Genomic DNA, 13,502 nt, shown 5'->3' with positions numbered 1-13,502 from the left:
AAAATTGAATAGCATAGATTTTTTTATTAAGATACAGATATTATAAATGCAGTAGCTAATTTAATAATCATAATTGACAAATTAAAGAGAGCATGGTATCACTTTTAACCTCTTAACAAATAGCATAGAAAAATATCAAATAGTTGAAAAATAACACTGAAATTATTTGGTAACAGAGTAAACCGTGTATATTTCTGGATGCAGAAAGGGAAATTTTATCTTCAATACCCACAAACACTGTTAAAGCTCTACAAGTTTATGAACATGTTACATGTAAGAGAACTGACATACAAGATTTGGGGGCTTGGTCTACTGAATGCTCTTACATGATCCCTTACAAACTTGCGGAATATTACACCCGAAACATACACCCTGTATTGTCTAGTAATACACTAGGAAAGTGTCAAATCAGCTAACCGCGCAAGGCCTGCACTTATTTAACAGTAAAAGATTATGTATTAACTCCCCTCTCTGTGGTTGTTCATCTCGATTCCTACTTCCGTCAGCTTGACCTTCCGAGCGACCGATGACGATTAACCGCTAATCTGTGTGCTGTGGTTTCATAGTAAAATTGCTGTGACAGGCACACACTGCTACCGATTCATCATACACTGATCATCATACACTTCAAACTATCTAACTTCATCCCACATCAAACGATAATCTAACAAAAAACTTCTCTCCACAGGGACTCACCGCGATGGTGTCACTCGGTGCACATGTGCAGATAGTATACAACCCCTACTAGGTGTTTACATATATATATGACGTACACTGCTGCATGCAATTTTCATCAATTTTCATATGCAACTGGCAAAAGGAATCCATTTATCTACAAATTACATTACAGCATATAGGTTCTACCTCAAAAACAAATGTATTTCATTAGAGAGAACCATAAAACTAACCACCTCCAATCGCTGCTTACACGCCAACATTTGTAATTTGTGTGCATAATAATTTATCTAGTTCAAGTTTTTACTCATGTGGATCATGAAAAGTCTGTTACTTATCTTTAACTAATTGTAGTAAAGGGATAATGACGTGATTAAGCACAGTGGGTCAGTAGACTTTGTCACGGTTGTTTAATTACTTATAGGAGATGCTATATGTAGGTAATCATTTCTTCATGTTTCTCTGTAGGATAATACCCCGCTCAACGACCTGTTACGCTCATCATAACAGTTGTTGTGTAACTCATTCTTTAATAGATTAATTCAGTGTTCATATTTATACATCAATTCATCCCCAAAACGATCTGTCAACTTAATCAGTTAAAAGACAAATGAAATTGCTCTCAGAATATATATCTGTGAATGAATTGTCAGCTTAATCAGTTAAAAGACAAATGAAATTTTTCTCAGAATATATATCTGTGAATGAATTGTCAGCTTAATCAGTTAAAAGACCAATGAAATTGTTCTCAGAATATATATCTGTGAATGAATTGTCAGCTTAATCAGTTAAAAGACAAACTTATTTGCTCTCAAGATGTATATCTTTGGATGAATTGTCAGCTTAATCAGATAAAAGACAAATATCACAGTTTAATCAGTAGAAGACAAATATCACTTTTAAGACATCTGTGAATGACTAGTCGGCTTAATGAGTTAGAAGAACAATATATGTGAACAACTTGTCACCTTAATCTGTAACAAATATCAATGCCACAGTATCAGTGAATGATTTCTCAGCTTAAGCAGTTTTCACAACATAATCAGTTGGAATATAAATATATCACACCTTAATCAATTAGAATATCAATGTTTGGACATTTGTAAATGTTTTGACAGGTTAATCAGAAAGCAGACAAATATCACTCTCAGGATATATGAATGACTAGTTAGCTTAATCAGTTTGAAGAAAAAACATCACTGTAATGCTATATGTGAATGATTTGTTAGCTTAATCAGTTATCTAAGAAAAATCTGATGTCAGGATATCTGTGAATGATTTATAAAATTATCAGCTTGTCTGTCAAAAATTTGTCACCTTCATTATAGAGATAAACAAATGGATGTAGGTAGCTATAAAGGTGGGTGGTGTATGGCAGAGGACTGAAAGGTTCTGCTGAGCATGCAAACTCCATCAGTGGCAGAGATAATTTAGGGGCAGAATTCAAAACATTTTTCAAAAAATAATTTTCATCATGTACTTAATAGAAATCTACTTGATAACCTGAAATCCTTCACAACATTTCTGAATAATCCCACCAGTGGTGTACTATGTTACTGTGGACACCTTCATGGTTGAGTGACTTTCCCACTTGGAGAAATGGGGATCAGTGAGGAAGTTTCTACTTCCTGTCTACATCATGGGGCCAGTCACATACACCAGGCATTTTCTATTCCATATAGAATTCAATGGAGCTGAACAGATAACAGAGGAACTGTACAGAAGCACTCACTAATAGACAATTAGCTGCTTTTACTCTGTGACCTCAAATCACTGGTACTTAGTCACATCTTCATCTGTGACTGTTCACTTTTCAAAAGTACATCGTTATATAGTCATCATATTCCACGTATCTGCTGATGATGTTCAGGAAAACACTTATTTGTAATTTACAACGAGAATTTCCAATAAATCCTGACAGAGTTCAATTATGGTTACACAGAACAAATTACTTCAATCATAGCATATCGTAACATTTAGTAGATTCCAAAAAAATCACTTTCAAAATAGATAGGAAAAAAAGTGGAAATATTCTATTTTTTTTTTTGTTAGTTACTGATTTACCGCCTAAATGACTCTACCTATGGCTAAGGCTTGTATTAATTTATTTAACAGGTTTTACAGAGCATTGTGGCCTTTCAGCTGACGAGTTGCTAAGGCTTAGTTTCACAGACTATATATTGTACTGTAACAGATGTCGGACTTTTTTAATGCCTCAACTAGGAATCCAACCAGAGACTCCTTGTTAACAAGATTTTAATATACTCCCAAATGAACTAAAACCAAATTCAAAAAATTAAAAAAAAAAAATGTCCAGGAGTTAACAATGCCTGTTGAGCAAGACTGAGTATTTTTCCCAAGGGTCCCAATATGACTACATGTGGGTGCCAATGTAAGAGGTCAGTAGATTGAACCCAGGACGCTTGACTCACTAGAGTAATGCCTGAAACCAATTGAGCTAAGGAGAAAGTATCCCAAGCAAAGTTGGCAGGAAGCAGCTTTTACCAGGGTTAGGCTGATATCAATGACATGATACTGTGGTTTAGAAGGAAATTCTGGAAGTGTAAATGACTGGCAAAGGAAAGAAATTCAAATCCAACACATTAAAGTTGGAAGATAAATTAAACTATTATAGTGACTCAGTTATAAATGTTTGATTCACTTGAAGCACAACATGATGCCATCCTTACCCACCACTACATCTAGCTGGACCCACAAAGTGATGTCCTATTTTTTCTATTACAACTGTGACCACCATGTCCATAATTTCTTACAAGAGATCCTTGACATCGCCATTGCATCGTCTTAAATGGTTCTACATGTACATAAGCCTGAATTTTTGTATTTTTCTTCTTTCCTCTTCATTCAATACTATCTGTATTTTTTCTTTTGATCAGTCCAAAAAATTAAACAAAAAAATCTGAGAGTTTTTATTATTTGTCCAATATCAACACAAGGTCATTTTAGGATATGTTCCTACTTCAGTGGGATCAAATTGCCACTTCAATGAAATGTCAGATATCTTATATATATATACTGCTTGATGGATACATGTGCATTATCAGGGCTTAAACGGTTAAATACAATAACATTTACCTCCGAAAGGTCAAAACACATGTCAAATAGACATTAAAGTTGTAAACTGATTTGATAATTTTTTTATATTGATGATCAAATCGAATCAATCGCTAATGCTTGAATTGTACGAAACTGATGTAAAATATATAGTGGCCCAGTCACATATTACGACAACAGGCAAATTTGACACCCCACTTCTTGCTGAGCGTTAAACAGCAGCATTTACTTACAATTTTATTGACTCTGGTATGCCTCGGCCACAGGACAGAACCCAAACCTTCCTAACATGGACAAACGCTTAACTAAAGGCCAAAAGTGAGGCAGTATCGAGGGAGACATTAGGAAGAAGTAGGTTGTTTAGAAAGAGAAAAGATAACATGTCTATGTCATTCAAGTGTGAAAAATTAAAGAAACATCACAACAAAGAGATTTCACCAACTTATTCTCTGCTGATTCATTAAAGAATGTATTGCTTGAGGTTTTTTTTTAATTTTAATGACAGTGTTATTGAATCAATCTTACACAATCAAAATTAAACCTGATTACTGAATCTGTTGATCAGTATCAAAGTCAACTGATGTTTCAGAATATCACTTATAATTATTGACACTTTATACATTATTTGCTACTGGCATGAGAAGCCAAAAATTTAATAACTTTGTGAGAAATTGTATGTGGTCATTACCATATGTACCAGGACATGTCAGGTAAAAATCTGTTTGGTCTAGTAGAAGTATCCATAAGTTTTGATAAGAAAAGCACGGGAAAATATATGGAATTTCCTTTTTGGTCTATATGATCTGGTACTCCTAAAAAAAGTTTAAAATTAACCAAATGAAAAGCAAGACGCAACAATGACAATTCTAAAACCATTGATTGCTTATACTTTAGTGTTGCTTTCCAATATCAAATACAAAAAAAATCTATTTAACATGAGATTTCAGTGCTCATTTTTGGTACAATTTCTCTAGATGACAATGCAAGTTGAATTTTAAAATAAACTTGGGCTGTAATGCTAAATTTCCCGTGGCTAATGGCTATATATAAATACATAGGTTGATATTCAAGAACTGTCATGGGATATGCATCTCGGTTCATGCAACTACTCACTAAACACAAAAGGGAAAAAAAAATCTTTTCCAAAGTTCAATGACTCCGAACTGCAATTCATTTAATGCAGCATCATCCGGAGGCTATCATTGATTTCAATCATTTATCCAGTATAGAACATTAGCCCATGTCGAAGGCACTATATATCTCCCAAATGACTTCAATAATTATTTCCGTTGTTCAGAAACATTAGAAACAGACCTGACAAAAAGTATTTCATCCATGCGAGATTGTGAGTTATGTATACATTTGCTATATCAGCAGATTTCCCATTGATCATGTAGACTCCATTCATAACCATACCACTTTTGACATCACTTCCAAACTTTGCCTCTTCAGTGTACTGTTCTGTGTATTCACACAACTTGCTTTCCATTAATTAATTGTTAATACATTTTTAAGTTGGCAGAAGCTGCATGCAAGAAGACTTTTCCTCCACATAGTGCTTTCGTTACTCTGCTTTTGATTTTGGTGAGACTTAAGTATACACTTCATTTATTTTAAAACAACTGTGAAAAAAGTTATATACACTTATTAATAAGTCTTGTTGGCCCAAATGGAGTGCATGAGGGGTATACTGCGGGAAGAAAGCAGAGTACGGACATTCAGAGAAAATCCACATGATCAGACAGGTGACCCCCTGACCCCATATCTTTGCATGTCCGATCAGGGAATTGTTAAAGCCTGGTCGACTAGGTAAAAGATTAATGTGTTAACATAGTACCACCCGCAGTGTATGCCAAAGACATCGGACCTCCAGACCTGACAGGCAAAACTTTCGTCAAACCGTTCATTTTCTTTGATAAACTGGACCAAGATAATGTCTGCTATACAGTTGTAGTTTTTACCAATTCTTGTCTACCAAACGCTTGCAGGTCTCTTAAATTTAGGCAAACATTTGGGCAACCTGGATCGTACAAATCAAGGTAATTGTAGAAAAATATGGAACAGAATTGGAAGAATAAAATTTGAAGCAACTGGTTTCATTTCATTTGGGTTTTTTTGGTTTGTTTTTTTCGGTCATTCTCTTTCAGTCCTATGTGTATTTTTACATTTAGTAAGCACATAGAGAACTGAATGCAACTCCTGTGTAAGGTCAGAAAATTTCGCATACAGGTACACTACACCCAATCTACCCTGGTGTAATTTGGAGAGCACATAAAAGCCATGCAACATATTTATCTTCTCTGTAAAAAGCTAAATGTAATTTTATCCCAGTTCGGGGTTTGAAGCCAACTTTAACCCAGGTTAGAAAACGTGTACCCTACGCTCAGAACCTGCACATGTAAAACTTACAAGTTCAGTTTTTTAGAAGTTCTCCATAGCCCAATAGTCTAAATCTAACTCTGGTTTGTTGTGTTTCACTGTTTGTACTTAAATGGAAAAAACAATATTACTTAACTGAAGAAAATTCCTTCATTTTTAAATTTTCCTTAAAGATGCTAAACCTCCGACAGAGTGTAAAAGATTGTTAGTATTTTGAAAATAAATGACATTTAGTCCATATATGTATGCCTATTTAAGACCTACAAATAGAAAATAATAATTTTATAACGTCAAATATTGTCGTAATGAAGCCAAGAAGTTACAAACTTTTGAATATCTCTGCCTATGAAAGAGACCAACATTATAATCTACTCTGCATACATGTACACTTGACCTTGATCACAGTGCATTCTGGGAGATATTTACATACAGAAGAAAACAAATATGATGGACTAATTTTTTTTTAGATTCAGCTAGCAGTGCGTGCCAAACTTTCACATCTTTTACAGGACATTCGGTCTGGTGAAATAGAAATGTTTACCAGACCGGACAAAATTTTACCAGACCAAAAATTATCCAGAGATAAAAATTCAACTCCCACTTCTATAAGGATTAATTGAATAATGTATGTTATATTTAAGGATTGAATAAAGTTATGTTGAGTTGTATGGGGGTATATATAAACCTCAATAGGTCTTGAGACAAATTCTATGAATTGTCATAACTTTATTCAATCCTTATATGTATTTTTTTTTGATATTATTGTATAATATTTTGTCCTTGACAAATAGAGACTTGTGCAAGTCTACCACGGAACAAACTTAATAACGAATTAAGACAAATATTATTTTTAATGGATTTTTTTTCATATAAATATGATCACTTTCGAAAAGGAATTAAAAAATATAGTCCCCTACTTTTAGAATGACAAATGTATTCCTACGCCGGACTTGATATAGTTTATTGAAACATGACTTAACTGTGGTAGGTTCATTTAGTCTGAATTGAGTGGAAATATAAATATTCCCTAGAGAACGAAAACACCTTTAGTGATAGCAGTCTGATCAATGCATAGGACACGTCATCACGCCACCGTCAAACGTCAGCCATTCCTAGCGCCCATCACACCACTTATATATATAATTAGCTAGAAACTTTCGCTCCCGCTTTTCCTAATACGGTTGTTTTGAGCGTGAATTGAAAATATCAGAACTTTTACGCTTTAAAGCCTTGCCCAGCAATGTACCGGGAACGTATTTCATTGGCGGAAACATCGCCCGGAAGTTATGATAGAAACTATAATAAACGGCCCGTATGAATTCCGGACCGGACATTCGGTCCGGCGATACTAATTACTGAATCGGACAGACGACAGTTTTACCAGATATGTCCGTCGGTCCGACGTAGTTTGGCACGCACTGAGACGGGGTAACTATATATTACAAGTTATTCATGTCAAATCAAATACCCGGTAACCGTTTGAGTTTAACACAGATTGCATGCAAAACGTAACAGAACCATTACCTTTTATTGGACATATAAAATACTGTTTGATCGACCTACTTACTTTTTATTGATAACCACGCCATTTCCATGTGTATTAGCACCGGAAGTTAGGCTGCGCATGTGCGTATAAAATGTTACTGTAACTGAGCTGGCGATTTATCCGATTTAATAGACAGCACTGACCATTACAGTTGTACTCTGAACACCTTGGCAGTAATTACGCTATAGTTTCAGCAGTTTAAAGATTTAATAGGCGCCGGTGACTGTTTCATTACTACACCTGTAAAAACATCAGCCGAGTAGATCTACCGGTGTGTTAGAGATTAGTTCCACTTGAGCGAACGGGTAGATGAGTTGTTGACTATCGTGTGTACTAATATCGGCGACCGCCTTAGGAAATTACCTGATGTAAGTAAAGCAGTACTTTTTACCACCAAGACACGTTGTTATAAGATTCAACCGACAATTTCTTTTATGAATTTATGAAACACTTATAATAGCATGTAGGTTAGTAGTGCCGATATGTTCAGTATTACAAACGAAATTTAGCTCTTAAAAAAAGTCGGTGTTTACTACCGATCGGCGAAAATTATACTTCGAATTATTCGATCATTTCAAATAGGATTGTTATTGTTGGGACCAAATTTTCACTTCGTATTATCCGAGTTCTTCGAGTTTTCCGAGTTCGAGTTTTCCGAGTTTTCTTTACTAAGATAAAGAGAGAATTCGGCCGGGACCGACGAGGTACTTCGAGTTAAGCGGGGTATTCGAGTTATCCGAGTTCGAGTTAACGAAGTTCCACTGTATATAATTACTTGTTGCCTATCATAACTACAAATTTTAAATGCTGAGGTTTTAATGCAAACAGAAAATAAAAGCTAAATAAACATTTCAATATTATCCGTTGCGAAAAATCTTGATCCTCTGCATGTTGCCGCCCACGAACCAAAACGCTTTCTTAGCCCCATTTCGCTTCCCTCTTCCGCCCCATTTCGCTGGATTGATACAAGTGTGATTTATCAACAGGTTTAAGCTGGTGAATTATAAATAGTGAATCTGTAATCAATACATATCACATAAGAAATCTTAACCATTGATTCAATCGCATCATATGCTTACAGTTTTCAGTAAAGATGACAACAGACCAAACGTTACACTACCTACGTGTGTACGTTACACACTTGCCTCTCCAACAAAAACTCAACTGTGTCATTTCCTCATGTGTTCCGATTCAACTGTCGTTTATAATTCCTCCTGTCTGTGCAGTCTCCGATTGAAATCCTTTCCTTGCTTTAATTTATGCTTCCTTCTTTCTGGAGATGTTAGGCTTAACACATGTGACCTTCCTGGCTTCGCCATTCGGTTCCTACTCGTTTGTGTTTCTGTTTTCGGCGCATGCGCAATCAATATTTCATTCAATATGGAGGTGGAGCGAAATGGAATTTCTTCGGAACGCATTTAACTACTTTCATTTTTTAAATTTTAAATGTAAATAATAAGATGAAACTTTCCGAGGGTGGTAATAATGTAAAGTGTGTAAATTTTATTGCTGAAGAAAAATACATACGAGTCTATTCATGTTTTTAATTGATAGAAAATACTTTCTGACAGAGATGTAGCACCTTTAAGGAAAGTTCCTTATATTGACTATGATATTTCCTTAAATCTTATACAATGAAATTGATCATTTTCATTTAAGTATCAAGTCTATTTATAGTATTACATATTTATACCCCAATATGAAGTGCAGGTCCATTTACCACAGATCTTAGGGTAGGTGTACCTTTCCAATTAGAGGGCAATTTTAAAGCTTATTTCAAACAAACTACTGGCTTTTATATTGCATTTTTGGATCCTAGACGTACACATTATTCAAATCAAACATATAACTGGGTACAATCAGGATAAGTTGCAAAGATTGGTATAGCCATTTGCATAAACGTGCTGTCGGGCATATTTATTTTCAATAAATGATACTTAGTTTAGATTCATATACAAAAACATTAAATTGTATTTACCAACATCATAATAGGGCAATATATTTGTGTCATAGCTGGAAAGCAAGTAGTGGACCACCAGAGATAGAACCTGTGAGCAGGGGTCGACATTAACGCTTGTCCGATTGTCCGGTACCAGACGAAATTGATGTCGGACAAGTGAAATCATTAAAGTACTTGTCCGACGGGACAAGTAACAAATCTGCCATTGAGTTTTATTTATGTTATATTCTGAAGTCAAAACTGATTCAATACTCACTGTAAAATGAGTAAAAACTCATTTAAATTGTGTTAACCATCGAACGGAAGTGAGTTGATCATGCTTATTAAAGCTTCATTCAGAACTACATAGAAATCATGGTAGACTTCCGAGGGCTCTCGAAAACATGTAATCGGTATCACTAGTATGTTTGAAACGCATGCGAATGCTGTACATGTGAGAGCATTGATACTACGACAGATACCGTCTGCTGGAATCGTAATAAAAATGAATCAGTTTTGATATAATTAAGGAGGCTACAGATGAAGCAGACTGCCGTGCCCTAGAAAACGGTGACATGTTTTAATGTTTTCACAGTAGTAAGTTTGTTTATAGTTTAGTCGAACAGTTCTTCATGAAAGTTAATTAATTTAAAGTACTTCATTCATCTGCTTTTAGGTAAAAAAAAAGGATGGTTTAGTAAAACTTAAATAACTTGTGATAATACTTTCTTGCTGTTTTATTGTTGTTAGTAATTATTATGAGTCGAAATTATGGCTTGCAGAGCTTACCTCTGCTTTATAATAAATCATCTCGCTGTTTACACATAACAGATGGAAAGTAGAAACACATGTAGGACAAGTGATTATTTCATTCGGACAAGTGAATTTATCTATCACTTGTCCGAAGGGACAAGTGCAGAAAAAAGTTAATGTCGACCCCTGGTGAGTTGTGACCATCAGCCTACTGGTCCGACGTTTTACTGACTGAACTAAAGGGAAATTACCCAAGTGCTATGCTAAAAGACGGCCATATCACTATGAACACTATTCACAATTAAAACCTGTCACACTACTCCTCGATTTTCCAATGTGTTCCCCTCGAACACATATCAACCCAGGTTCTATCTCCAACGAAGCCTCTCATTCTCTTATAGCTTGCACTTGGAAGTGGTCAATGGCACCAAATGTAGCAGGAAAGCAAGTTGTGCATCTCCACAGAGGAATGGAACCCGCAATCCTCCGCCTACTGGTCCACTTCTCTACCAGCTGAACTAGCCTAAATCTAGAAGGCGAGTGTGTCACTATATACACTATGTACAATCATTTATAAAACTGATCAGTTCAACTTTATGTTACATCAGAATATTTTTCTAACTTAAGTTTTACATGATTTCTGAGAGAAAATAAAAGCGAAAGTAGAAAAGCTTCGACATAATGTTGACTTTTGACAGACAAAAAACAAATGTATTAACATCTATATCAATCAATAGATTAATTTCACATTTTTTTTATATCACTGTTACATGGTTTTTGTATAATGTTATTTTTGTTTTTCATCTCCTTCTACATCTATCCATATGTCTTAGTAACAATCGGAATGGGCCTAATTTCCCGTTCAAGGGGTATTCCATATAATCGCTTTCTCTGTTATTATAACATGCTGTTACTTTATATTTCTCCGAAAAGTAGAGAGTACTATAAGTAATAGTATAATAAGCCCTTATAGTCATATTCACTCTACTACAATTGATCCCGATGACAAGCTACCAATAGATTAAGAACTCAATGTTCCTACGATTCATCACCAATAACTAGCTACCAATAACATTAAAAACTCAATGTGTCAGTGACCGTTACCAGTTTGGTTTTGGCTCATTAGCTGCCATCCTTAAATCATAGCTGCATGCAGGGGTCATGTGGTCGGGTGGTACAATGGTAACAACTTGCCTTTCATCTTGGAAACCTGGGTTGGATTCCCCTAACGGGTGTGAAAAGGTATGGGGTCACCTCATTCACCTGCCCGACCACATGTTAACCTTTTTTCCTGGTTCTCTGGTTTCTTCCCACTGTCAGACCCCTGCTTATGTACTGCCATCCAGACCAACGATTCTAATACTTATTGGTGGCAAACATGACACATGGTTTCAAATTATTAAATACTAAATGTCTAAAATGCATCCGTGATAAAAAGGTAGATATCAAGTCGTTCAAACAACAACATTAAGACATCCTGTTAAAGGCTTTCATTGTGAGACAGTGGGGTAAGTTTGCTAAATATCTCTTGCCTGGGTTATTTGTTGTCATATAATGTATAACCCAGGAAACGTACTAAAATTCTTCTTTCATTTATTGTTTTATACCTTATTAATAACTAACAGGCATTCTGGTTTTAAATAATTCAAACTTGTAGTTCCTTAATAATCTGAAGTGTATATTTCCATTCATAGTAGTTAAAAGGTCTAATAGCTAAATAGTTCAATGCTCAGTCGAGACAGTATAATAATGTAATATACATGTACAGTGTATAGCAATTAACATGTTCCCAAAAACACAAATGATTATATACCTTGATATACGTGTTAGATCAAACAAACAACAAAGACCATTCATACACAATCATGATACTCTGATTAACTAAGGGATTATCATAACACTGTTTTAAACTCTACCTTGTCGACGTGCCTTTCCTAACATCGCACATCTCACATTTGTATGCTTCGGGAGAGTTTTTGTATGTGCACACACTGCAATCCCACGCACCTTCGTCTGGGGGTTTCTGACGCTTAGATCTAGAAATTGGAGAAGAATTGTATATCATATTTTCATTTTCTAAACACTTTTAATTCAAATATGTGTATTGCCATCTCAACCGACCGTGTACGTGCTCAAATCATAACAATGGCTTACGCGAGACCCTGAACTTGGCCATCTAAATACGATGTACTCGCAAAGTCTGGCGCTGCTAGCAGTCTTATTATTTATTCAATTTCGATAAATTTTTGATATTATTATAAATGGACCACAATTTACCTGCTGAACATTCGTTTTTCATCCATGAGGGGATAGATGGCGAGTAATCAATAGAAAAACAACGATATAGTTGGTTTTCTTTCCCTCTTGGGTTCCGTCAATATGGCGGACAGTTTACACACGTGACCTAAATTAATCCAATGAGCGGAAGTAGAATAAACGTCATATCGCGGGAAAGTGCGAAACCGTCAGGTGCGTGTTGGGACGGAATTCCAAAGAAGATCTGTATGAACAAAAAATTGGAACTAGGTAAGCTCACAAAATCCGTGGTTCTCTACGCATCGTGAGACTTAAGTCAGTGGAAGCGGATTGGGAAGTCTTTGAGTTGCTAGACCTATTGTATAATCTTTATGGACGTAGATATTGTTCTGATATTCATATGCAAGTAATAATATTAAAAAGAGTCTTCCTTAAAGAACTGTAATTATATATAATTTAAATTTAAATAAAACGACAAAACATGAACGAAATATATGGAGAACACAGGGCTTGACACGAATTCTCTCCCTACGGTCCATATAATATTATTGTATCAAGAATAATGACATCCCGGTAGAGAAAACTGGACAAAGATTTTAAAAAAATTGTATTTTTTTTAGATATTAGATCTACAGGTCGTGAATCCGACTTTGTTATATATCAACCTAAAGAGAAGTGTGTAATATTTGAATTTCTTTGTGTAAACACTCGTTGAAAAGATTACACATTTCTCTTTACGTTGTTATGCATGTATAGTAAAGTCGGATTCACAATAAAAACCAACCAACAAACAAACTTGTTCGGTTTTCTCAACCTGAGAATCATTACCTTTTATACAATAATACCGTATGGAACGTGATCATATGGACTGTGACTGTA

General features: G+C 35.2%; 1 protein-coding gene across 2 annotated transcripts in view; it reads right to left on the bottom strand.

The window, feature by feature from the left end:
• LOC117330755 (RING1 and YY1-binding protein-like) overlaps positions 1 to 12,761 on the bottom strand; it is a 44,067-nt gene extending 31,306 nt beyond the window's left edge. The window contains exons 1-2 of one of the 2 annotated variants that reach the window (XM_033889226.1): positions 12,645 to 12,761; positions 12,284 to 12,403 (exon numbers count right to left, since the gene is read on the bottom strand). In XM_033889226.1, the coding sequence (XP_033745117.1) occupies positions 12,284 to 12,403; positions 12,645 to 12,670 (146 nt within the window). In that variant the 5' untranslated portion in view covers positions 12,671 to 12,761. Of the gene's footprint in view, positions 1 to 12,283; positions 12,433 to 12,644 lie in introns of those variants that run through there. The other variant, XM_033889225.1, reaches the window with a different exon arrangement.
• Positions 12,762 to 13,502: the final 741 nt, after the last annotated feature.

The sequence above is a fragment of the Pecten maximus genome, chromosome 7, assembly GCF_902652985.1.
Source record: "Pecten maximus chromosome 7, xPecMax1.1, whole genome shotgun sequence".
Taxonomy (NCBI): Eukaryota; Metazoa; Mollusca; class Bivalvia; order Pectinida; family Pectinidae; genus Pecten; species Pecten maximus.
The sequence above is the reverse complement of the archived record's forward strand: the minus strand, read 5'-3'. Positions and strand labels throughout refer to the sequence as shown.